Source organism: Cyprinodon variegatus, unplaced genomic scaffold (assembly GCF_000732505.1).
Source record: "Cyprinodon variegatus isolate N-32 unplaced genomic scaffold, C_variegatus-1.0 Scaffold7, whole genome shotgun sequence".
Classification (NCBI taxonomy): Eukaryota; Metazoa; Chordata; class Actinopteri; order Cyprinodontiformes; family Cyprinodontidae; genus Cyprinodon; species Cyprinodon variegatus.
In genome coordinates, this window is record NW_015150460.1 from 2,704,242 (window position 1) to 2,729,943 (window position 25,702).

Here is a 25,702-nt window from a genome sequence, read left to right on the forward strand (position 1 = left end):
AACAGGTTTATTGAATGTTGATGAAACACAGAATTAGGAGCTGGAACTCAGTGGACTGGTGAACTGGAACTGGAAAGTCTGAAGGAGAGGTCACAGTGATCAGTTCAGGGACCGTAGGAAAATTGACTGAGGCTTGCATATAGCTGGAGAGAAACTCACGTTTGAGGGGGCTCTTGTTAATCCTTGAATCCAGTTTGTGGGGAATTAATCCAGAGGAGAGGGAACTCGTTGGAGAGCGGACAGGTACAGTAGACTTACATTGGACCCAGAGGAGTAAAGGAGCGGACTGTCACTTGGTTTTCCGATGAGGACTTGAACGGATCATGTGGAGGTCTACCCCTGCTCAGTGTGTACTCAGTAATCCTTCCAGGGGGAGAAGGTCCAGGTTATCCAGTTACACAGGAAAGGCTTCCTGCCGAAGAGCAAAGACAAAAACAAGATTAGACTCAGAGAAACAAAGCTTTGGTTAGACTCTGCTAATCTCAGCTTGGCTAGAGTACCTAAAACTGGCAAACACTCTGACGTCGAGGTAGTGACAGCCCACTGCTCAAATACTCCTCCGGTAATGATCCAACGAGCCGCAGGTGTGCAGGGAGGCCCAACGAGGAACAGGGCACCACCTGGTGGTGGAGGGAGAAAAACACAAAAACAACCCACACAATCTGGATTCCTAACAGATTGAGAGTTTTAAATTTGTACATTTTAAACAATAAGGGGATTAAAATAGCTTGCTTCAGAAAAAAAAAGAACAAAAAGCAATGTAAAGATGCAATGGAGGCAAAATGAAACAAGATTTTTACTGTTATTTTTCCACACATTAGTCTTCCAGCTGCAGCATCCTTCTTTTATGTCCTGCCTCTTTTTTTAGTGGTGTTGGTAACTTTATACTCTGTTGCAAACCATATGTTGGCTTTACTGAGGTCTCAGTGAACCTGTTGAAATGAGCGGAAGTAAACTGCTTTTTTTTTTTGCATCTGAGTGCAATTCCCTCACATACAGAAAGAAAAAAAAAAAGCCATGAGCAATGGATGTCTTTTGGTTTACAGTTCTGCGTTTAGCAGATGGTTTGCATTGATGTCTAGTCATTTCTTCATAACAGTGTGGTTGTGGCTTCAATATGGTGTAATGATTTAATCTTTGTGGGCAAATGTTTTATGTCTTCATCTACTTTTTTGCAGATTAGACCATTTTTGCAATTTATAGTCCCAATAGTTTATAATTATAAGCTTTAAAGCCACAATGCTTTAGAAGAGTCCTGATTTCTTTTTATTTTTTTTACATATTTTAACTTTTTATTTCTCACATCTACATGTTTGTTTGGAGTTTTGAGCTTAAAGCAAAGTTTAGGCAAAATTGTAGGCAGCATTTCAACATTTGTTACAAGTTTAATTTGTGATTGAGTAAAGTGTGGCATGTTTTGTACTCATCTCCCCCGGGTCAGTGCTTTGTAAAACTACATTGCTGCATTTACTATACAGCTGCAAATGTTTTTGGGTGTGTCTTTACCAGCTTTACACATCTGCTGACTAATGACTTTATAGCTCTTGCCATAGGATTACTGTCCTGCTTGAAGATGAACCTCTGCAATCTCCAGCTTTTTACATCCTCTAACAATATTTAGATATGAAGTGCCTCCCTGAAAGTTTGTTGATGGCCTGATACTTCCCCTACTATGTTTATGTTGGTGTTGAGTGATGTTATCCTACATAGGGCTACAGTGTTCAGTGCTGCTCACATCAGACTGGATTTTTTTTTATTCATTTGTCATGTGACATATATGGCATATGGTAAATTGTAAAAATAATTTCTCATTATATTCTTTTAAAGATGACATCCTTCTTGGTATAAGATGATGTTCTCTAACAAAGTAGCTAGGTCTTCACAGAGCAGTTCTAATCATATTTAAAATTAATTAGTTGAATTCCTAAGGCCCTTTGTTATCCCAGATGTTTTATTAGAGATTATCTGAGTGAAAGAGGCTGAATAAAGATATATTAGGGACAATCTTCAGTTTATAAGCTAAAGAATGACTGCACCCAACAAAAGGTTTGTGATGTTTATGCTATGCCAGCAGGGGCAGAGCTAGATGGGGGGCCAGGGGGGGCTATGGCCACCCTTAGCCAATCAATGGCCACACCTACCATTTTTTCCCCTCTAGTACAGATGGTGGCAACAGTAATACTCTGAAGTTGAATATTCAAAACATTATATTTTTTTATATATTAACATTTACTTAACAACAAAAATACACTGTGAATAATTATGCACATCAATATACTGACATTAAAGATGATAAGTAAAGAATTCATGCTCTTTTCAGAACTAGATTTTGTGTTATATGGGGTAAAGAGAAAATTATTTGTCTCTGCAAGTCATATAGGAGTATTCAGTGAGATCATAGATAAATATTTTTAATAAAAATGTATTAAATAATAAATTTATGTAGATATTAGTACTTGCTAATGTATTTTTTTTTTTGCAGACTGATTATTGGTAAAAGTAACTAATGAAAAGGAAAGATGATCGCCCCAGAACTCAAACCTGAAAGAATTGTATCCACTATACCTTTTATCTAGGAAGATGTTTAAAAATATGTGTCTATTTTTTAGCAAAGGCTTTAGAAAAGGATATTTTGTCTTTATTTAGAAAATATGGATGTTGTGCTCATTAATTTTCCTGTTGGAACAGTGTAGAGTGACCCAGAGGTTCTGGTACCTATCACCTTTCGGCCACCCCTCAGTATACATTGGTTATTTCCTGGCCACCCTTGTAAAAATTTTCTGACTACGCCCCTGTATGCCAGCAATTTATCTAATGCTTTATCTTAAAACAATGGTTATGGTTATTTTTCTCTTTTTTTTGTTTTAGTCAAGTATTGCTCTCTTTATGGTTTCTAAATAATATCGGAATTAGGCTGCTGAAATAAACTCTTGGAAATTAAAATAAAATAAAGATCAGAGGTGTCAAGTAACGAAGTACAAATACTTCGTTGCTATACTTAAGTACACTTTTTAGGTATTTACACTTTACTCCATTACTTTTTTTTTCCTACTTCTGACTTCTACTCATTACATTTTCACATAAGTATCTGTATTTTCTATTCCTTACATTTTTAAAACAAACGTTACTCGTTATTCTTTGCTTCAGTTTAGTGAAAACTAGTGTCTTTGGATGAGTCATATAACGCAAACACTCATTGGTTAGCCAATGGAAATCATCGGAAGCAAGCAGGTTTTCTTAAAACTGCAAAAGCGAATTGTCTATGCCATGCTACAATGTCAGACTCAGAAAAAGATGTTGAAATGTCTGAAAGGTCAGACACAGGTGAGAGCGTATCGGGAGATGGAGACGGAGACCAACAAGACCTCCCTCATCCTTGGCCCTGTTTCAAAGAATTATACAAAATAGTCAAGAAATAATACAAAAATTGAGCTTTCAATTCATATAGTGGCATCTGTCTGTTTTTTTTAAAGATTACTTTATACTTTTATACTTTATGTAGTTTTTGGAGCAAACACTTTTTAACTTTTACATGAGTAAAGAGGTCAAGTTGAAACTTCAACTTTTACCAGTGTTTTTTAAACTGCAGTATCTATACTATTACTTAAGTGACAAATGAGTGTAGTTTTGACACCACTGATAAAGATTAAGGAATTAGTTTTGAAGGAATAGCCTTAATTCTGGGATATTTATACAGGCTTTTGGGTTTAATTTTTAACCAAACTTAGAAAATCGTAATTAAATATCTGATTGGCTGCTGATTATACAGGGTGGGCGTACTTAAAATTTGAAGACAGATGATTGGTTAATTTCTTGTAGTGGGAGGGGCTTCACTGTAGCTCGCCTGCTGTCACAGAGCAGCCACACATTGAACCGTGGGGCAGAGGCGTCGACTGACTTGTGGACCTAGAGGGATATATTTCGGTTATTTCAATTAATTCATTAGACTTAATTTAACCATCAAAATATACTTTTTTTCTTTAAGAAGTAAGTGGGGTTATTTACATTTTAAAATGGAGCAATTTAAAGGAGTTTCAGCCATACCGGTGGACTTATTCCAGTAAACCAAGAAGAGGAAGGGAGACAGTTGAGCGGATTTGAAAGAGGGAATCACCGGATAACAAAGACTCCGGCGGGGTAATCTCCGTGTCTGGCCTGTTTTTATTACGTCAGCTGCATAAATATATATTATTTATTTTCGGAGGAGGAGGGGGGATTTAATGCGACCGGGTCCGCGTCGGGAAGTTTGTCCGCAAATGACGTGGAATAGCACGATGAGCAGCGGCTACAGCAGCTTGGAGGAGGACTCCGAGGAGTACTTTTTCACAGCCAGGACCTCTTTCTTCAAAAAACCTTCCGGGAAACTTACAGACAGCAAGGTAACCACTAAGAAAATAATACAACTTTTATCAGATACATGTAAAAAAAACCTTGTTTTAAATGAAACAAATGATATCCATGTTAAGTGTCCACCCACCTGTTGTGTAAGATTTGTTTCACCTGACAGTCAGGTGGGAACCATCTTTAAGGTTTTAAAACAATTTCTTTTTAAGACAAAACGTTTTTTTGCTTTTAAATTCTAACATTTTCATACAGAGTGGGGTTTGGCAGCTGTTGGAGCGAGTTTTACTAGAACATTAGTCACAAGAACACAGTTTTTCAAGTTTCACCAGGAATTTGACAAGAGGTCCAGTTAGGCAGGAATTTGATTCTTTAAAAATCCTGAATGTTAACAAGGGGGGGAGAAAAGCTCTAGAATGAATGGGCCACAATTAACATGCATTGAGAAATAATTATAAACCTTTTTGCTTTTTTATTTATTTTTTTACAAAGACTGCAGCACGGTGGTGGCAACATTATGCTGTGGGATGAGTTGGAAAGATTAATGGTGTTAATTATAAGGTAGTCTGTAAAGAAACCTCCTTAATTTTGCTGTGGAAGAATGGACAGAAAACAACCCTAAATATCTTTGTGCTAAAGGTTATATTTTCAGTCCTAAAGCCTTTAAGTATCTGAGGCAAGACTTTTAAATTACAGTTGCAGAAGCTTTCCAGCTAAACTGATCAAATTTTAACTCTTTACATAGAAAAAAATGACAATATTTTCAGTTTAATTGTGAGAAAAGCTGCTTAATTGTCTTTACAACTGTTGCAAAAGTTGTTTCTTAGTAATATTTGACTTGTAGGGTTTAATGAGGGTAAATTGAATAGATCTGTGAATGACAAAGCTTGAAGAGTGAGAAATATTTCTACAAGGCACCACATGTCCTTCCTTTGCCACTCGTCCTTAAAAGTCCCCCAGTTCATTTCAGCTTTGCACACACAGCTGGTTTGTTCCCCGCCCTGACAGCTCGGCATACTGTAGCACAACCAAGCTCTTCATCCTCTCTCTGCCCACTTAACATTTGTCTGCTTCTGTCTTACGAATCTTGCATCCAGAAGCTATAGCCTTACACGACCCTTCACTTTTGTGTTTTGGCTGATGGACAATGTGGCCCTTGCAACGCTGCAGTGAAAGGTTGTGACCTTAAGCTGCGGCCCTGGAGCTGCAGTGGGGTGCTGCTGGTTTCCTAAATGCCAACAGTAATTACAACTGGAGGGGAGAGCGGCCCCCTGGGAAAGAATGTGTGGCACCGCCAAACAAAACTGCTGCTTCTATCTGCACAAAACGCAGCGTTAACTAGAGTGGAAATGTGTATTTATGTTCAATAATGGGTTTAAATTTCTCCTTTGGTGGTTACTTGGAAAACAATAGAAGTTATTTTGTAAATTTTTTTAAGTTAAAGATTTGTCATTCACTGTTTTGGTCAATAGTTGTTTTTTTAGTTGGCATTTGTTAACACAAACATGGAACTTTTCCAATATAATTTTGGCTAAGTAGCTAAATGTGGGTCATGCTGAACAATATAAGCACTTTAAATGGCTCTAATCGAGCATAAAAAGTGTGTCAGTTTATATATCCAGACTGGAATAGATTTTTTTTTCTTTAGGAAGCTCAATTTAAAACCTGGGAGAGTTTCTCATATTTCCGTCTATGCAAACGAGAAAACATGGATGTAATTGTGTGAATGCATCTCAGTCTGGCTTTTATCCCAGAGAATCCCTGCTGTCACAGCCAGAACATTAGCAATATAGATCCAGGCTATTTTAGAGTAGCTCCATGGAGATGCGAGTTATTTCTCTACAGGGAGAAAGTGAAGTTTAATAAGTTTGGAAATACAAGAAAAGGACAAACTGAAATACAAAAGGACTGACAGCTGACTGGCTGACTGACACTCAAACAGAGGCTAACACAGTCAGGGGGGGATTTATGAACACAAACCCTTTTTTAACGACCTCTTGAGTGTGTGAGTGGATGTTTCTGTCCAGAAAATGTCATGCTGACCACATGAAGAGCTACAGCAACCCCCCCCCCCCCCATGATTTCTGCAGTGGACAGCTGAAGCAGCCCATGTTTAATTCAGATCACTCTGACACACTGTAGGCTTACTGTGCAGTAGATGTCAGGAGCCATGTTGCTGTTCTTCTAACATGCATTTATCTAAAGGGTAATAATCTGATAGAGACTAGCTCAGTCTGTTTGATACTGCAGAGTGAGCCGGCTGTGTGTTTGAACAGATGATGTGATGTAGTTTGCTCTGACAGTGATTGTGTTGTGGTTTGGATGGATGTCAGCAGCTGGTGCCTCGTCTCACTACTTCCATTTGGCCTTGAATTAATTCATAACTGGGAGCCAGGAGTTAGTTGATTTTTGAATATGTAGATTCAATTTGACAGTAATTTAATTCTATTTAAAAGTCAATATGTTTATTTGACATTTTTGTGAAACAGGAAACCTTTTATTATAAGATTTGTCTTCTTTGAAAGTCTTATTTGTCTCCTGCACTGTTTTTGGGTGGATTACTATAACATAAGACCTAACATTTCTTTTTACCTTGTTTAAAATGTATTATTTTCAATTCTTCGGACTTTATCCAGGTAGAAAAAGGACATCCAAAAAACACTTAAATTTTTATGTTTTTTGCAAAATATTCTAATTTAATCAGGGGTTTTTAGTTGTTAGTTCCTCAAATTATTCAAGTAAAACCGTAGCTTAAAGAAAGAAGATTAAAACCACATACAGTGTAGTCTTTATATGCATTTTTCATATTTTTGTTTTTATTAAAATAAGGATTTTATTCAGTATTTTTCAATAAAAAAAAAAAAAATATCTGTAATTTATGTGTTGGATCTCTTTGTATTGGAGTCGCTGACCATGATGAACTTCTGACCTCTTTGTGCTTTAGATTCCTGTCTGTTTGCACAGGTGCGTATCCCCAGGTGTTGGAAAAATGAGCTTAAAAGCAGCTAGCTGAAAAATAAATTTAAAAATTATGAGTTACAAAACTAATACAGGAAAAATAAAAGAATCCAAGTGAGTTTAACATTGTCATACTGCTGAAATCCCCTCCATTAATCACGCTTCATCCCATCCCTCACTGTAGATATTTTCTGCTTCTAAAGCAGCTTATGGTTTCAGGAGCAGTTTTAGTTTTAGGAACAGATTTTTCTCGAATGTGTTTTCTGTAAAAGTGGTATTTCTTCCTGGGCTGTATCCAAATGATGAGCGAAGGGGAAAAAAGGAGCCATCATGTTTACCTTTTTAAATGATCCAAGACGACTGACATCATTGTGTACTTGACGGAGTGTGATAATAGATTTGTTTGCGGATCCTTTGCCGCTGCATATTGCGTTATGGTTGAGCATTAGTAGCTAGCTGCAGCCCCTGCTCCTCTCAATGTGTTGCATTCTCTTTTCCGTTTGTTGTCACAATCACTTTGTGTCCTGTTAGACCGGTCTTTGTGCTGCCTCAGTGCTGTCATTAACCTTAATCAGGATGAGTGGAGAAGTTCTTTTGAATTTCAGCTGGAGTTAAAGTGAAAACCTGCTGTGTTTGGAAGCTAGCTTCCTTGTGCACTGCTGTGGGAAAATTTCCATTTAGGTTTTATCTCCACGGGCATTCTGAAAGCAGGCTGATCGCCATTGTGGTAGAGAAATGCAGATCTTATCATTCCCTGACTTCATCTCTCTCACACAAGCTTAAAATAGCTCCAGTACTTCACTCCATTACCTACTGGAAGTATTCTATTTACCAACTGATTTAAGCTATGTTTGAAAGACTTAATTTCTGTAATACATATTTTCTGCATCACCTTGTTGGTTTACTTATTCCATTACTAAATATTCAACTTGTTTTGGAAGTTTTACTATCAATAATGACTTCAGACTTATAAAGCATTAATTTAAGCAATGTTCAAAAAGCAGGTGTTTGAACTTTAGACAAAAAAAGCAGCTTAAACTACTGTAATTAAGTAATTTCAGCTGGTTTTTCCTGAACATCGTTCTTGGTTTTAGTTCCCATGTTGTTTTCAGTCACTAGATTTCCTTCCTTTGTTCTACTTTGACCTGTTTTCTTGCTTCCTGAAGCTTCACTTCCTCTCCGTTTTGGTTTCTGTGTTCGTTTTGCTTATTACAGGGATAATCTGAGATGCAGTTTGGAAAAAGTCTAGAATTTATCAAAGTATTTAAAATGTTAATAACCATATTTCCAGCCTTTATTCAGCATCTCATCCAGAGACTATCTGTCCATCCATCAGTAATCTCTGTTCTCTGTCCATCCCGCCATAAATCTGTCACTCCTCATTAATTTATCCAGCAGCGTCTCAACTTTTTATGTTATAAATTATTAATTCACAGAAGTCAGGATTTTCAACATGTGGAAAAAGCCCAATCCCTCTAAACCGAACAACATGTTTTTAATTTTATACTTTACTCTTCATTCTGCATAAAAATAATTGGTGATTTTCTACTTTAGAGATTGAGCAGAATCAGGATCCGCTGATCTTAATAGATGAGCAAGCGGCTCAAACTGATGAGGCTACAGCCTACTGGGCTCCACAATCCGGCCATCAACCGTTGATGATCAAGCTTGGCTGAAGATTATCCACCTGAACAGATCCATCTTCTATCAGTGTCCCTCTGCTTCTCACTGCTCCTGATCCTTAATCCCCCTCAGCTAATCTATACAACAAACCCTGCCCCTCAGGTTGTTTTGGCACCCACCAGTTTGGTTGCATATTTCAAATTTTCAGTGGGGGTGCAGTTACGTTTTGACATGGAGTTAGTTAGACTTTGTCTCCAGAGGTACAGTAAACCACTTCTTCATTTACTGTTTTGACTTTTTCCTATTAAAATCTGCACCAAAGTTTCACTGCCTGTTGCCAGTTTCCAGTTTATTCAGTTTTTATTTAACTAGAATAATGAGATCTACACTTCTTTAACAATTTCTAGCTTGGTTTCCCCACATATCTACTGTAGTGTAGATTTTATCTTAGTTGAATTGTAGAGAACCTGAAGTGTTTTAAGTGACATTTCCCTCATTGTAAGGCAAGGCAAATTTATTTGTATAGCACAATTCACTACAAAGACAATGCAAAGTGCTTTACATGATTAAAATACAGGAAGATAAATAAAATAAAATAAAAAATGCAGAAACAAAAAAGAATATTATAAACAGTTGGACTAAAGATATTTGTTTTAGTTGAACTGTTTAACTAGAACAGTCGAAGGCAGTCCTACACAAATGTGTTTTTAGTCTTGATTTAAAGGAACTCCGGCTTTCCGCACTTTTATAGTTTCTGGAAGTTTGTTCCAGATAAGTGGAGCATAGGAACTAAATGCTGCTTCTCCATGTTTAGTTCTAGTTTTAGTTATGCAGAGCAGGCTGGAGCCAGAAGACTCTGATTGTAGAGTTCTGATTCTGCCACAAACTCCCAACATAATCAGCAGAGGTGGGAATATTGTTCGAGTCGTAGGAAAATCATATTTAAATGTCAAATCATTTTGGCTTAAACATGTATATAAATCTTCTCTTTATCAGATGATATTGTCCCAAAATATAGAAAGTTTCTATTAAAAAAAAAAAAAATCCTGTCTTAAAATCTTAAATTTTCCCCCCATTATATTATGCAGGCCAGTTAGTTATACGTCAGCCTGAGCACCTAAATTCGGCCAATCGTATATCAACGGTCATCTGTCAATCAAACATTTTCGGTCATAGCATCTTGATTCATATGTTGCAGCTAATGTACGCAATGGTTGAAATAAGAAATCAGAATCCTTTCCTTTCCCATTGAGTTCCGTCCCAGTGTTCACGGGGATGGACGTCTGTGTCTGCGGCAGGCGTAGAGCTAACAGAACTGGCAGCGTTGCGAGGCAAGGGCTCAAACATGTACGGATGGATGCCTTCTACACCAAACCAAGCTTCTGCCGCCCTGGTGTCCTCTTCCACAACAGCTTTGTCCCCACTTTCCTCTTCTAAATAAAAAATGTATAATGGAGGAGACTAATCCACGACCTCCAACACTAAACTTTCCTCCTCTTGCATGTTTCCTCTGTCCATAGCGTTCCTTGACAGTGTCGTTTCTAAGTCACCAATTTAGTGCTACTTGGTCCCAATAGAATTTCCCATTGGGAACCTACTAGCACTAAGTTGCTAACTGGTTAGCATGATGCTTCAGAGAAACCAGCCACAACTAAAATGCTTACGAACCTTCTGCCACAATAATCCCGCCCCCTTGATAAACGACCAATCACATTCACTTTATTCACTCGTGTGAAGTCGTGCACCACCCGGGAGAATTTGGAAATGCAACGGTTGAAACAGAAGTTTCCCTACGACTTTAAATGATCGGAAATGATGCTTTGCAAAAAATAATGTTGGTTATGTAGTAAATCTACTATTATTCCGATCCTTCAAATTTTAAAAGGCAGGATTATTATCCAGACTGTGACCTCAGCTATCTAAATAAAAGACTCAGCCGTTTTTCTCTTTAAGACATTGCAGTTTGTTGAAGTATTGGAAAAACATAAACTGCGTTTTTTTTTTAAACTTCTGAATAACTTTGGTAGATTGCTGTGAAATCTAGTACCAGCATTCAATCATGCAATAGGTTGGATCCTGCTGACTATGCTTGGGATATTTAGGGTTTAAGAGGCCAAAAATAACAGCTGCTGGATGAAGTGTGTGTAAAATGTTTAGTCTCATTATTAAGCTCTTCTAAACCTCAGGATTTTGGGTTCAGTGGCACCTGTCTGCTGTAAAATGAAAAAAACCTTTATCAGTTTGCTTTTTTTAGATTAATTTAATCATTGTTACATAAAGAACCACTTTTATTAACATGATTTTATGGTAAAGCAGAACCCAGGGGCTTTTTAGGCCTGGAAACACAGACACATTAGCACAGCTCCTTTACAGAGACATCTGTTGTGTTTTATAATAAGATAAATCTGCGTTTGAAAGTAGCTACCTGCGTCACGGAGAACACAGTCAGTCCTGTTTTTAAGGACTGTGTTTGGTAGAGAGGGAGTAAATTGCTCCTAAACACAAGTTCTTAGCCGACTTTTAGGATTAATGTCTGAACAGCAACAACGATATCATTCACTTGATTACGTTTAAGGGTTTCAATTGTTTTTCTGTTTGGACTTGGCCTTCCCTTGATTTATTCCTTAAATTGATGTAAAATTGATGGTTTTCATTTGAAAGATTGCATCTTTTCTCTTGTTCTCATTCTCCCATGAGTCTGCACTGTCTGGTGGCCTTTATGTTTAGTATTTTAATGCTGTTGCACTCATTCTTATGTGCTAGATGGCTTCTAACAAAGGCTGTCAGCGTTGATGAATCACTTCAGCTGTCTCTACTGGACTGTAGTGGTTTTTTCCTTCCAAACTCTATGAACAGGTGTTTCAGTGGCTTCTGTAGCCCCAACAACTAGATCACTGGGAGCTTGGTGGTCAGAGTGGTCGCCTTTCTTCTTCAACTGTATTTTTATGCAGAGCAGTTTGATCGTTAATCGAAGTGCAAACGCTGATCGTTTTCTTTAGCTGTGTGTTTGAACAGTAAAGAATAAAACTTTCCCTAACGGTCTGCAACTGATTCCATCTCCCCCAGAGCTCATCTGGGAGCAGTTTTACTGATCTCCAGGTTGCCATTATCAGCAAACCACAGCGCTGTTTGAGGCGGTCGGCTGCCTGCTTTGATGTGTGCAAAGGAGGGTGAAAGTCGCACAATAACTGACAAAAAAACTGTTCAGAAAGTGACAATGCTTCTCTGGAAATTTCAAAGATGGTGTTGTTGGTGTTGTTTTACAATTTTATTGAGGGAAAACATGTCTTATGTCTAGTATTATTTCAGTTTTATTTAGATCCAACACATGTTTTGGGTATTTCCATGTGATGTTTTGCAGAAAGTGTTGAGGAATCGTACAGTAGCTGCCTTCAGCTTGTCTTCATTGTTATGTTTGCTAGACTTCGCTTCTCAATTTTCTTAACACTGTTATTTCTATTATTGAAACTTTTCTAGTTTTCTCTTTTGCAGAATATTTATATTTTTAGCATTTTTGTCAAGCTGAAAACTAGTGCGTTTTTTTTTTTTTTAGAAATAAAGTACTCCCGTTTAATTGCTACAGGCACTTTGCTGTGACAAAAAATGATTGACGGTTAAAGAGCAGGGAAATTAAACATCTGATTAGATGATCATTCGTCAGGCTTAAAACTTCTGGATTCACGTCCCTCTCTTTGCACATCCAGCTTTATTGTCTCTATTGGGCTTCAATGCTAAAGCAGATTGAACTTAAATATCAAAGCATCAGCATTAAAGCCAGTTAAACAAACATTTCAGTAACTTTAACTCTAATAAGGCTAATTAAGTTTGCGTCTTTGCAGCAAAAATGTGTGGTTACCCTTTAATTGTGGTAAAGGGCATCCTGCACTCTGTTGATAATTTAAAACCTGCTTAATTTTAGGTTTCTACTTAATGACAGCATTTCTGTTCTCACAGCTGTAACCCGTCATCGTGTGTGTGTGTCATAAAAATAGACTCTGCGGGTTTTTACTGTGAAGTCAGGGTGTTATTCTGCTCTGTTTCTCAGGGTTCGGCTCATCATCGCTGATTATCACCCTGTGTGTTTTGGTCAGTCGTATGATAATCAGTTGGGGGAGTTAAGGGATTTTCCACTCTAGCTGAGGTGGAACCTGGTCTGACAGTGCGTTGATACAGTCATCATTACAGGCATTGTTTCCGGTCTCCTTATTAGGAGGCTGCATCCAGACACACCTTCCTTTGTCACTATTATACACCTGCAACAAGTACCAGCACTCTGATACATCATGTAATTTAAAGCTGCTTTTCTACTGAGCTCTGCTTCCTCTGAAACCTAATCTGAATACAATGATGGAGATTGCTAAACATCAGGGTGTTAGATCCCTTTATTTGGAAACTAAAGCTTACTATACAGCAGGTTTTTTTTATTTTATTACCCACCTTCTGTGGAGTTAAAACCCTGAGCTGGATCATAACTGCTTTATAAGTTTAGATTTTTTTTCCAGCGACATTGAATGTTAAAGCTAAAGAACCTTAATTTTAGGAAAAAAAAAGATGGATCATATGGATGGAGTAAAACAGGAAAATATTTTGGTTCTTGTGCAACAGAAACATTGCAACTCAGGTGACGTAAAACATAAATTACAGCTGACAGTGGGAGGATAACCTTACGACACACATCAGATATTTTTTACCCTGATCACCCTCCTTCAGGCTAAATCCTACATGTTTTTTAGAAGATTGCTGCCAACGTCATAAGAGCAACCTCTAACCCTTCTGGCAGCGGCAGGTTTATTCAGTAACCAACTAGAAGATAAGCCCGATGGTTACTCGCTGTGTACAACTCCCTCTGCTGTGAACTTTGCTGTTGGTGCTCTCCAATACGCCTGATGTGCTTTACCTTTCAGTTCCTTTTTATGGTGCCATGAAACATGATCCAGCTTGTTGTAAACTAAATTATGAAATAGTAAGTCTTTTTTAAAGCATATAAAAATATCAAATATTATGATTTACTAATTTGCTTGGTATCTTCTTTGAAAATCCTCACTCTAAAGTCTTGCTTAATTTTAAAAGAACAAACTGAAACACGATTACAATCCATCAGAAGGACATTAAGCAGCTAAGGAGTCACCAGTCTGCCTTGTTTTTGCCTCGCTGTCTGCCATGATCACAACTTTATTTACTCTATCTTCCTCCAAGGTCAGAACCATGAAGTTTCATAATGTCAGCTAGCATATATTTGCTCACACACACACACCTCTGGCTGAGTGTGTTGCACAACGTTCATGTTAACAGATCATTTGCAGGCCTCCATGGCTTCAGAAGTAGCAGATAAACTTAAACTCTAGGTTGGTTGTATAAATAAAGCGGTCGTGTTTGTATGAAGAAGTTTGTTTTAAAGAAAGCTAATGAGACAGTTAGTCTGCCAGCTTTTTTAAGGTATTTAATAAACATTGAAATGGTTCTGTGGTAGAAAAGTTTTATTGAAAGTGAAGTCGGAAAGAATACAGATTGGAAGGACTAGTTTACTGTAATTTTAATAGGTTCCCTCATACTTTGGTCTGTGCTGGTTTCTGTTTGATTAAGCCATGTCTCTTCTTATTTGATATTTTCTCTTTCCTTGTTTCTCATTTTTCCCACACTCCTACTGACTGTGTTGTTGGTGGTGTTAGTGGACTGAGTTTCATCTTTGGGGTGGCCTCTGCAAACACTACAGCCGTGGTTTCTTCACAGACTGGATGTTCTATGTTCTGTTCTTCAAGTTATACAGATTGAACCACAGTGGGAACATGAACACAGCTCTGCAGCTTCATGTCAGTGTGGTCCTCATTATTGGGTTGAATGCAGGCTCCGGTCTACTTGTGGTCTGGCAAGTTTAGTCTGCAGGTTTTACTTGTTGGTTTCTTAACACAAACCTACGGTTTTCCTAAAAAAAAGAGAGTCAGTTTGAGAGTTTCTTTTTCTTTTTGCTGTAAATCATATCTTTTGAATGTGGTAAATTTAGCCATTTGACACCCCAGTAGAAAACTGTTCAAGTTGCTGGTAAAGATTCTCAGTTATCAATTCAATTCAATTCAATTCAGTTTATTTATATAGCACCAATTCACAACACAAGTCATCTCAAGGTATTTTACAGTTCAACCAGATCATCCAGTCAAATTGATTCAAGGTTTTCTATCTAAGGAAAACCAGTTGATTGCATCGACACACTGACTCAAAGACAATCCCTCACACAAAGCATACTTGTAGCGACAGTGGAGAGGAAAAACTCCCTTTTAACAGGAAGAAACCTCCAGCAGAACCAGGTTCAGTGTGAGCGGCCATCTGCTGAGGCCGACTGGGGTTCAAGGAGACAGAAGTAGAGATACAAAAAGCAGCTGTAAAAGGCGGCCCCGTCCAGGAAACAAACAGCCAGGCAGACGAGCTCCGAGCCAGCTCCCATGCCAGAGGATGAAGAGAGCACATCCAGCCAGTCACGGTCAGAGAAACAGGACTACACCGAAAACAGGCCGATCTCCAGCATCTATAAACAAGCGTGTTGATGGCAGCAGCACAGCTGATGTTTCTCTCCAGGATGGCGTCACAGCCAAACAGGAACAGACCAGATGAAGCTACTATGAGGAAAAGCAGTGAGAGCAGAACGTTAGAGATTGAACTAACAGATTCTGCAGAGTAGAAGAATAGAGAAAGAATGAAGCAGAATGATGAAATGGGGGTCCCTATGTCCTCCAGAAGTCTAACCCTATAGCAGCATAACTATAGAGATAGCTCAGGATAACCTGAGCCACTCTAACTATAAGCTTTATCAAAAAGGAGAGTTTTAAGCCTAGTCTTAAAAGTAGACAGACTCCAGCTCAAGTCCTTCCAAAAAAAGTAAAAAAAAAACAATCCACTAGAGTTGGTTTCAAATTTGAAAACAAAGTGCAGTGGATTGTTTTTTTAATTTTTGAACTGTTCAAATTGTTCCTGCTTCTTTTAGGTGGTTATGAAACTGAGTTTATATTGGTGAAAGGACTCTGTATCAACAGAGGTTTGCTCTAAGATGAACAGCTTAATTATCTAAATCCTTTCAGATCAAACCCTTCAGTGTTACAATAATTCATTGTGCCCACACAATGGCTCTGTGTGACCGCCTTACATCTATACTTTATTCAGCGGTGCATGTATCCCTCCATCCTGATTTCTTTCAAAAATCCTGCAGTGTAAACATTGTAACTTACAACTGCTTTATATACACCACCAATAAAAATTATAAACAAATTTCACCAAATAAATCTTGATCAAATGCTTTTCTTAAGCTATTCTGAACATTTTATTTACCACTGAATTTGTAATGCTTTAGTTTGTAGACTGTAGAGTGCTGAATCTGATTTGATAAGCTATTCTTTTGGTATGGACAACAAAAAATCTAACTTGATGCCCTCACAAAGAGGTAGGAGGCGGTAGCATCCTCTGTATTTCAGACTTTAAAGTAGTTTATCATGCACCATAAAGATGCAAATGTGTTTTTTTTTTTTTTACTTTTGAAATAAAACATAGATATGTTTGACAAACATCCATTCTTATCTGGGCAGCAGTGTCTATAGATTTGCTGACTAGGCTTTCCCTGCATCTAAGCTTTCTTCTACATGACCTGCTGGATTTGATTTTAGAAACAAAAAATGTCCTGAGTGAAAAGTATGCCTTTTACTAAACAGCGTTTTTACTTCATTTAAGAAAACAGAGATAACCTTTAATTGATTTATCATTGAATGCCATTTTACTGAAAGTAAAGCAGCGTTTACTGTAAGTTGCATCTGTGGCTCAAAGATGTAACTATGATTTACGAGTGTCCTTGAAGCCCATAAGCAGCTCATTTAAGAAGTTTTTCAAGTGTCTATTTCTCTCTGTAACAGAGGAAAGGTGTGAGCACTTTAAAGCACATTGTTTTGATTTTTCATGAGGCCGTGTGGCCCCATCAGTACAGGAATACTGAGAGGAAAGGTGTGGCTTGAGTAGACTCACCCCTTTGGATTCAACAGGAAGTTGCATGCAGAGAAATGGGCTGAAATCCAGGAGGGTTAGAAGGAGGAGAAAAAAAGATCATAATGAGGATTATTAGTAAAGCAATCTAGATCAAAAAATTATTTTATTCCCTTTTTTAATCAATGAATACCTTTAATTATAGCTGTCTAATTTTCAATGCTGATTTAAATGTTAAATTGCTGTTTGTTTTGTTGCAAAATGAATATTTGCACATTCCTTTGGTTTTAATTTACAAATACAGTAAAAAAAAGAAAAATACCTCAAAATGCAGATTATTACTTATTCCCTGAATCAAAAATAGTCTCCATGGGTTGATGTTTGTTAGAGCTGCTTTAAGATATTAAATCAGATTAATATGTTTGTAGTATTTCTGGTGCGAAGGATTGCTCGGATGCAATATTTTGTGCGATAGTGTTGTTTTAAATTTGTTTCTCTTTTTTGTGCCGTACAGGTAAATTCTCTGTAACACAGAGTTGGAAGCTTTATTAAAGGGATGCAAGGAAAAGAGTTAAGAGGCAGTGATTATAACATATTCAGCAGAAAATGTTGCATGCATGTTTTCATCAACTGTGCTTCCCCATTTTTAGATTTTTCTGCCAAATAACTTAATTTTTGCAAATATTGCTAAGGATATTCCTTCCTCTGCATCCTTAATAAAGGCCTAATAAAAGCCATTTAAAAAACTCACCAGATAAAGTAAACCAAATATCTCAGAACCTTTTAAAAACGTGTTTATTTGCCCCAGTCTGAAGCTGTTAAGGTGTAGCTGTCTCCCAGTGAAGAATCAAGCACAGACTTCCCTGCAGTGATGTCACATATTTACAGACTGGGGGAGGATATCAGACGAGCGTGACCGTTGTAAACAAAGACAGGAATGCAGCAGGTGTGTGTGAGATAAAAGGCTAAAGAAAGAAAGTGTTGTCTCTTTTAGACCAAACGATGGTGGCTAAAGGAAGCAGAGACTCTGTCGCTTTCTGTTCTCCTTATTCTGTCTCCCAGAGTTCTGCTTTTTTTATACAACAAGTGAATGAATCTACATCTAGTCACTCTAGATCTGGGACTGCAGTGTTTAAGGAGCTTGATGCAGTCACTAAAGAGCTAAATGTGTTCATGATACATGCAGCACATGTAACCTTTAATCAAGCTAAAGTCAAGTGGAAAGAGGCCTTTTTAGATGATTATAATGTAGTTCCTTTCTGCTGCTGCTTCAGTGTTGATCTTTTGCCTTCAGTGGGAGGATTCGCTTTGTTCCTTAAAAGGACCATGATCTCATTGTGCTGCAGCTCCTCTCCTGTCCTGTTTGTTTAAATCCGGTCTCTCTCATCCTCCCAGTTCCCTTTAACCCCGTCTGCTCTGACCCAACAGCCTTACAAACCATACTGTACATTACAGAGGTATTTGCACCTCTGGAGTCTTTTTAACTTTATTACTACACCCTCACAACCTTCAATGTGTTTGTATCGGGGACTTTATGTAATGATGCCAACACAAAGTAGTACATTATACCCAGACTGAATCAAAACGTTGTATAATTTGCACATATTTCCATAGATAACATGAGGGAAAGGGAAGCATACTGTTCTTTTTCCACCTTGAATCAGTACTCTCCTGTTACACAATCTTCTGTGTATAGCGGCTTAAGCTCAGTCAGATTGGATTAAGAGCGTCTTTACACATCAGTTTTCAAATCCTTAAATTGACTCATGCCTGGACTTGGTTGGGTCATTCTGTCTCACTTCAGGGTGAATATCTTTTCCATCCTGGATGAATAAAAATATTCCCTGAACATGATGCTGCCACCACCAGGTTTCTCTATGAGGTTGATGCGTTTAATATGGTGTGAAGAGTTACGTAAAACAGTTGGACTTAAACAGTGACTGATCTGATCACGGATTGCCAGACTAGTTACCAAGTAGATGACTTGTTTTTATGTTATTTGAAAATCTAAAGGATGAAGCTTCTCAAGGCTGCTCTTATTCCTACTGTAAGATGCTCTAATAAAGGACCACTCCTTAGCTGCTAGTTGGACTTCCCCTTTCCTCACGAGGATCCATAATCTCCTCTAACTGCCACTTCCTGGTGAAGAGATTTGTCCCCTTAGAGCAGAAAGCCGCTTATAAAGGTGAGATTAAACCGCGAAGGAGAAAAAAAATAGACAGTTTTACCAGAAAGATGAAATCTAGGAAGCAGATTCTATTGTTAAACACCTGATGGATCAGGTCTGAGCGCTGATGCCTTCATGTTTGTGTCCCTTCGGTAATCCTGCTGAGTCGGCGTCTTCTTGCCGTATGGGAGGTCAGCGAGGGCTGGAGGAGCTGCGACAGTTATTCAGCTGCTTTTACACGTGTTTATTTGTTAGGAGCTCCAAGGTATATTAGATAGAATGATAAAATCTTGCATCTGCATAAGAATTTAAAATTCAAATGTGTAAAAATTATTATATTGCTTATAGGGCTGAATAAAACAATTGGACAAATATTGATTAATTGATTATTGAAATAATCGTCAACTAATTTAGTAATAGATTAATTGTTAAATGGAGTGTAGAGACTGTAAAAGATGCCTTTAGCTGACAGAGCGACCAACTTGAAGCAGCAATCATACCAAAATTGTATAACAATATAAAAAAATGTTGCATTTAAGATAAAAAAAACGAAAACATTTTCGTATATCAATATGTTCAATCCAGAACTCCTCAAGTGGAAACGTTTTAGATTCAGCAGGTTTAATTTAGTAAAGAATATTCTTTAAGGAGCCTTTGGTTATCAGATAATTAATTGATTAATTTAAAATAAAAAAATCTATTTGCAAAATAATTGTCAGTTTCAGCCCTAATTGCTTTACAATGAAAGCAGACAAGAAATGTGCATTCCCTCTGCTTAATGTTATTATGTTTAAGACTTTTTAATTTAAAGCATAGAACAAAGCAATAATAGTGATTTATTTATTTATTACCAATCCCAATGCAACTTAAATTGTTTTCAAGACATTTATGTGCAGAATACTTTGATTATGACTATGGTTTGCTTTTAAAAGTACCAATAATTTTTGTAATCTGGACTTAAAATTGCCATTTTAGGAAAAAAATAGGTGGTTGTCTTTTTTTGCATCATTTATTTCATTTCATCTGTAAATATATAAAATTATGAATATTTTCTTGAACTGTTGTTCATAATTTAGGTTGTAATTTGGTCATAGATTTTTTTTTAATTACTTTATAGATTGAATTTACTTTTTTACTAAGGTTTGATCAAATGTTTGCTAACAGACGTGTAGTAAAAAGCCTCTCCAGGTTTTTCCAGGCTGCTGTGTTGTCGTATAAACAGCGGATGCAACCAAAGCCATATTAGTCTCTATTGATGCAATGCCTTTAAGATCGGATAATGAGGAAAACATTTCCGTGTGAACGCCACTTTGTTGTTTTGATGGAATGCCGCTGCAGAAACTGGCATCCATATTGTTTCCCAAAGCCGTAAGTAAACCTTCGACTTCCCCCGTCTGCACTTGTTGCATTGGCACCTAATGTTGTTCCAGCTACATTGTGTGTGTTATCCATATAAGGGTGCTCGTGCTTCGGGGCTGCACTGGATTCTGCACTGCGTGGTTTTTAATAGATGCAGAGGGGAGCCGCGCTATGCCCATGTAAGCACAGGATACATCAGGGAGGAATAAAGAGTTTGCACTGGGGTTTAAATGCAAGTGACAGTTTTATTGAATTTAAAACACGAGTCCCTTTTTAGTTTTAGGCCTAAAACCTAAAAAGAAGCGCACAGTTTGACAGAAACCTTTATTTACTAAAAGACAACTTACATTTCTCTCTTCATTTATTATCCAGCACAAAACTTTTACCTCATCTATGGATATTTTGAACAACATATTATTTATTGCTGTGTAAACTTTGTAAAGGATTCTGCATCATGTAATTTATTTTCACCAAGCTCATTTTTTCATATGTTGATGTTGAATCTTTAGATGTGTTTTTTGTTTTTGTTTTTTTTGGTTCCAGATCATTTTAACAATTTCAGCATCAGTTTAAGGGCATTTTGTACTGAAGTGAAAATCATTTTACTGGTTCTTAATACTAACGTTTAGGTTTAGCACTAAGACGTTTAGGTTTAAGTATATTGTCAGGGTTATGGCGCGGAGAAAGTGAAGAATGACTGAAAATTAGTGGGACTCAACACACAGTCCTCACAACATATAGAAAGATGTGAATGTGTGTGTTTGAGTCCTTGAGCTTCATGGAGTCCTGTTGACTGCATAATAAAACATTTATTTGCCTCTGAGGTCAGCGAGCTGCCTATTTACAACTGATACAAACACTTGCCTGCTAAATGGGCCCTCAGTTATTGTTTTCTGTGTTTTTGGTCTCATGTTTGTGTTGCAGGTTTTAGTCCAACTAAAGAAACTTTTTAGACCTGTATTTCCAATTACATTCCTTTGAAGCGGCTAAAATAAGCAGTCAGTCTCTTAGCATGAGACTCTGGTGGATTAAAAAGGAGAGGATTGTCATGGGCTGACCCTGAAGCAGGGATGCTTTTCACATGTTTCCTCAGAGCTCTGTCTAATGCAGAAATAACTCAACTCACAGTCAAACTAACTTTTTTTTTTTGGAGTGGTATTGGGTGTTGAACCTCTGATGTGAATGTAAAAACTCTTTATTCTTGGATACTGTTGATGTACATGCGCTCTAATGCCATTGTCCAGATAAATACTTTGTTGCTTTCCTTCACTTAACGTCTAATGTTTCCGTTTTTTCCCCACCTCTTTATGGAAGGATGTGGAGAAGGAGCGATGGGGGAGAACGGAGCTCAGCAGGGAGGAAATCCAGCAGAGGATCCACCATTACAACTCCATGACCAAAGACTACCTTAAAATGACTCTGGTGAGTTGATGCAGGATCACATGACACTAAACATCAATGCATGAAGAATGATGTCACATTAACTAAATAGCCTTTATATTTAAATAATAGTATTTATTTCTTACAATGCCTCCCTAAACTTGATGTTGTTAGAAGAGTTAAAGTTGCTCTTTGGAAGAAAAGAGAAGGTACAAGCACTCCTGACACCATATGTTCAAACAACATATACTCACAGGATTAGGGTTGGGAATTGATAAGATTTTCACAATTCCGATTTTCTTATCGATTCTGTGAAACGATGAACTTGGTAAGTGCACGTTGACATCCGTCTACCTTCACCTGGGATATTCTATTTCTACCTTCCTCGGCGAAAACAGAAGGCAGTGAACAGGAGCTGCCAGCCTCTGAGCCAGCCAGGCTACCCGTCCCATCACAGCCATCTAAATCTAATGGAGAAGGCATCCGTTTAATGAAAAAGCATTACTGTACAACTTCGGGAAATAAACTCATCCCCCCCTGATTTAAGTAAACGAGCGTCACCTTTCTCTCACTCCCTAAACAGCGGAGCAACTTGGTAGAATGTTTAATAACCCTAAAGAGAGGTAGGAAATGGGTTTATTTCCAGAAATGGCATATGATTTACTAGTAGGGCTGGGTAAAAAAATCAATTTAATCGATTTTAATCAATTCCTTTACATTTTTGCAAAATCGATGTTTAGGAAATGAGATTGATTCGTTTTATAGTGACATTCAAATTAGCAGGAAAGATGCTCTCAAGTTGACTTCACTTTTTCACTTTTCACAAACAAGTTTGCACTTTTGAGGCAGTTTTGTTCACATCTCAAGTTTAAACTGTCCGATTTACAAGTTTGCACTTTGTGTTCAATATGTCAGGAAAAAAACAAAATACATGAGTGTTTTAAAACACAGTTGAACCACTTTCATTATTGTAAAAACAGATCGGATCTAAATTAATCGATTTAGAACTGAATGAATCAAAATCAAATCGATTCAGGACTTTGGCGAAAATACCCAGCCCTATTTACTAGGAACCACATTAAGTTCAGCCAGTAATATAAAACTAGCTTCTTATCACCAGAGTTGCCTTCCATGCTGGTCGTAACTTTAGCTTGTGTCTGGAAGCATCAAAAACCTCGGCATTCATTAAAATGTATGCCATGTTGTTTGCGCAGTTGTTTCTGCATGATGGATTCATTTCCTCCCGTGGATGTAATTGCCACCTTGCAATGATGGCAACACACCTTGTTGCCATCTTTCTGTTCATAAATTAAGCTCAACTTTCAATCGCTTTGATTTTGCTTTTCTAGACTTACGCCTGGTTGCGTCGTACTTGCTCCATGAATGCCATGTGCATACTTGTGAAAAAATATGTGACGTAACTCGTGCTGCTCTGGTGCTTCCTGGAATCATTAAGAGAATCGTTAAGCGAACTGCCAAACGGTGCCATGGAATAGGAACGCACGGAACCGGTTCTGTACAGGAACCTGTTTTCGATTCCCATCCCTACACAGGAGGGATCCATCCATTAACTGTACAACATCTAAAAACAACTGACCTTAATGATGATCAGTTAAATTGGGAGATATAGTTGAAGCAGCAACGGTTGGAAGATCCTCCATAAATATTTACTGCTCTTAATCTGCCTAAGTTTTCCAGTTTAAATTCATCTAGGAGAGCAGATGCCTTTAAGAGACAAAGATACTCAATTTGCACATGTAACATGTTAAAAATGCACTTAAGGAGTGTTTTATTAGCATGTGTATAAAGTGAAGCTGCTCGTAGGTGTAATTATTGAGTCTGTGCTCTTTTGGCAGAATCTTGATTTCTGCCTGATTTTCCTAACTGTAATCAGGTAAGAAACAGATTACCTAGAGCTACTCCAGACAACCACATTAAATATAAAAATAAATCTCTATAAGGTTGATCTGCCATAACTTGCTAAACTCATTGCTTTTTGATTCAATATCAACGGTTGGTTCTGTGCAGAAGGTAGAAGTAGTTCCCACTCTACGCTCCAGGTCGCTGTGGCTGTTTCAACATTAAGACCGGTTCCCTCCTGCTCTCAGCATTCCCGAGCGCTCACATCAGACTGATGTGATGTTATTCCTGCTATTGTTCTCCCCCACAGTGTTTCCCTTGGCACTGAGGTCTGTGTTTGAAGCTGAAATGGTGTTGGAAAATGAAAAGGCCTGACACATTTTACTAAACTTTACAAGTTGTGCCTCAGCTCTCAATAAAGAATTATTTGGATTCTCTTGGACTAAAAGAATAAAATCATCTCTAGTCTTAATAAGCCCTTCATTTTCATTTATTACCCTTTTATTTTGTTTTATTTTTCATCTTTTCTAACTTAAAAATAAAACCTGCAGATCCTTATAGCTTCTTTGTTCCTAAAAGTTGAAAAATTCAGACAGGATTGTTTTTCACTCTGTTCACAGAATATTTACTGACATCAGAGCAGATAAAATCCACATTTAAGCTGCCACACCTTGGTTTATTTTGTCTTTAGTCCTTTTTTTTTTACTTCTCTAATTCCTTGTTTTGTCTTGCTATCATGTCTGGTTATGGCTTATGAGGTCAGCAGCTGCAGTGAATCGTAACAGAGCGTGACGTTTGTCTTTTAGAACCCTACTGGTGTCTACACGGGTTTCATCAAGGTTGTGTTGGATCTAAGAAGGCCGGTGACGGTGCGCGGAGGTCAGAGAGGAGCTGGAGGAGAAGCCGTGATGCAGGAGGCCTTTTATCTGCCGCAGGAAGTCAGCAACACGCTCCACATCAGCTCTGAAAACACCGTCAAACAGGTGGGAAACGCACGACCCGAAATGTGTTGCTCTGAGCATTCAGGAGTGTCTGAGTTTCTGTCGTTTTGTGTCCAGGTGATCATGGCGCTGCTGAATAAGTTCACGGTCGCTGACAACCCTGCCAAGTACGCGCTGTACAAACGTTACCGCAGGGAAGAGCAGGGTGAGTCTTCCTCTAAATGTTTCTGTGTGAGAGAGGGAGAAGGTGAAAACGACTGCGATGCAGAAGCAGCTTCGTGCCGATCGTGCCAGTGGCAGTATCAGATGTTTGGGCTGTGATGCAGCGCATGTGTCGAGGCCTCGCCCTCTCGTTGAATACCACAGGGTTCACCCAACAATGACGACACAGCAGGGATACCCAGGAATACACACAGGCTGCATATAAATACACACACGGTGCTGGATTTCACTGATCGTCTAGTTAACACCTCAGACCGACATGACACTTTATCAGAATTTCAAAAACTATTTATTTCATTTATTTTTATTTATTTCCAGGCATTTGTAGAGTTCTCTCTGTCCTTCTGGTTGTGTTTACGTTTATTACGAGAATGACGCTGTCTCCTAATTAAAGACTGTCTAGACGGGCAGATGTATGTAAAATTTAAAGGCTTTTATTTGGCTTTTATGAGGAAAGTCTAGAATATTTTAATTGAGTTGTGGTCACAACATGAAGCAAAGTTTAAAGGGCGACACAAGGAATAAATATCAAAACTTTTATAGATTATTTGTTAGTGTTTGGGCCTTTAGTGTATGAAGAAGCCACCTCACTTTCTGATATATAAATAAAGCTTCACTTTTCTTCGCTCACATAAAATAAATAATTTGTGCTAAATGCTTAAATAAAATTAGATAATTTTAAGAAAACTAATTGAATTCAAGCTTTTAAATCCATTTTGGGTATCTGTTATATTAGTTTGCTAAAACCATGGCCTGTTCCTCCATTACATACATTTTACCTTCATGGAAATCATACTCGCACACAAGGCATACGGCAGTCCATGATTAATATCTGAAATTTTATCTTATTTTTAGTGTTGCATCAGTCGTACCAATATCGGGCAGGGCCTCG

At 37.8% G+C, this 25,702-nt stretch overlaps 1 protein-coding gene across 4 annotated transcripts in view; it reads left to right on the top strand.

Moving 5' to 3' along the window:
* rassf3 (Ras association (RalGDS/AF-6) domain family member 3) overlaps positions 1-25,702 on the top strand; it is a 67,405-nt gene that overhangs the window by 35,802 nt on the left and 5,901 nt on the right. For 3 of the 4 annotated variants that reach the window (XM_015376417.1, XM_015376426.1, XM_015376436.1), the window contains exons 3-5: positions 21,722-21,829; positions 24,454-24,630; positions 24,706-24,793. In XM_015376417.1, the coding sequence (XP_015231903.1) occupies positions 21,722-21,829; positions 24,454-24,630; positions 24,706-24,793 (373 nt within the window). Of the gene's footprint in view, positions 1-3,882; positions 4,380-21,721; positions 21,830-24,453; positions 24,631-24,705; positions 24,794-25,702 lie in introns of those variants that run through there. The other variant, XM_015376445.1, reaches the window with a different exon arrangement.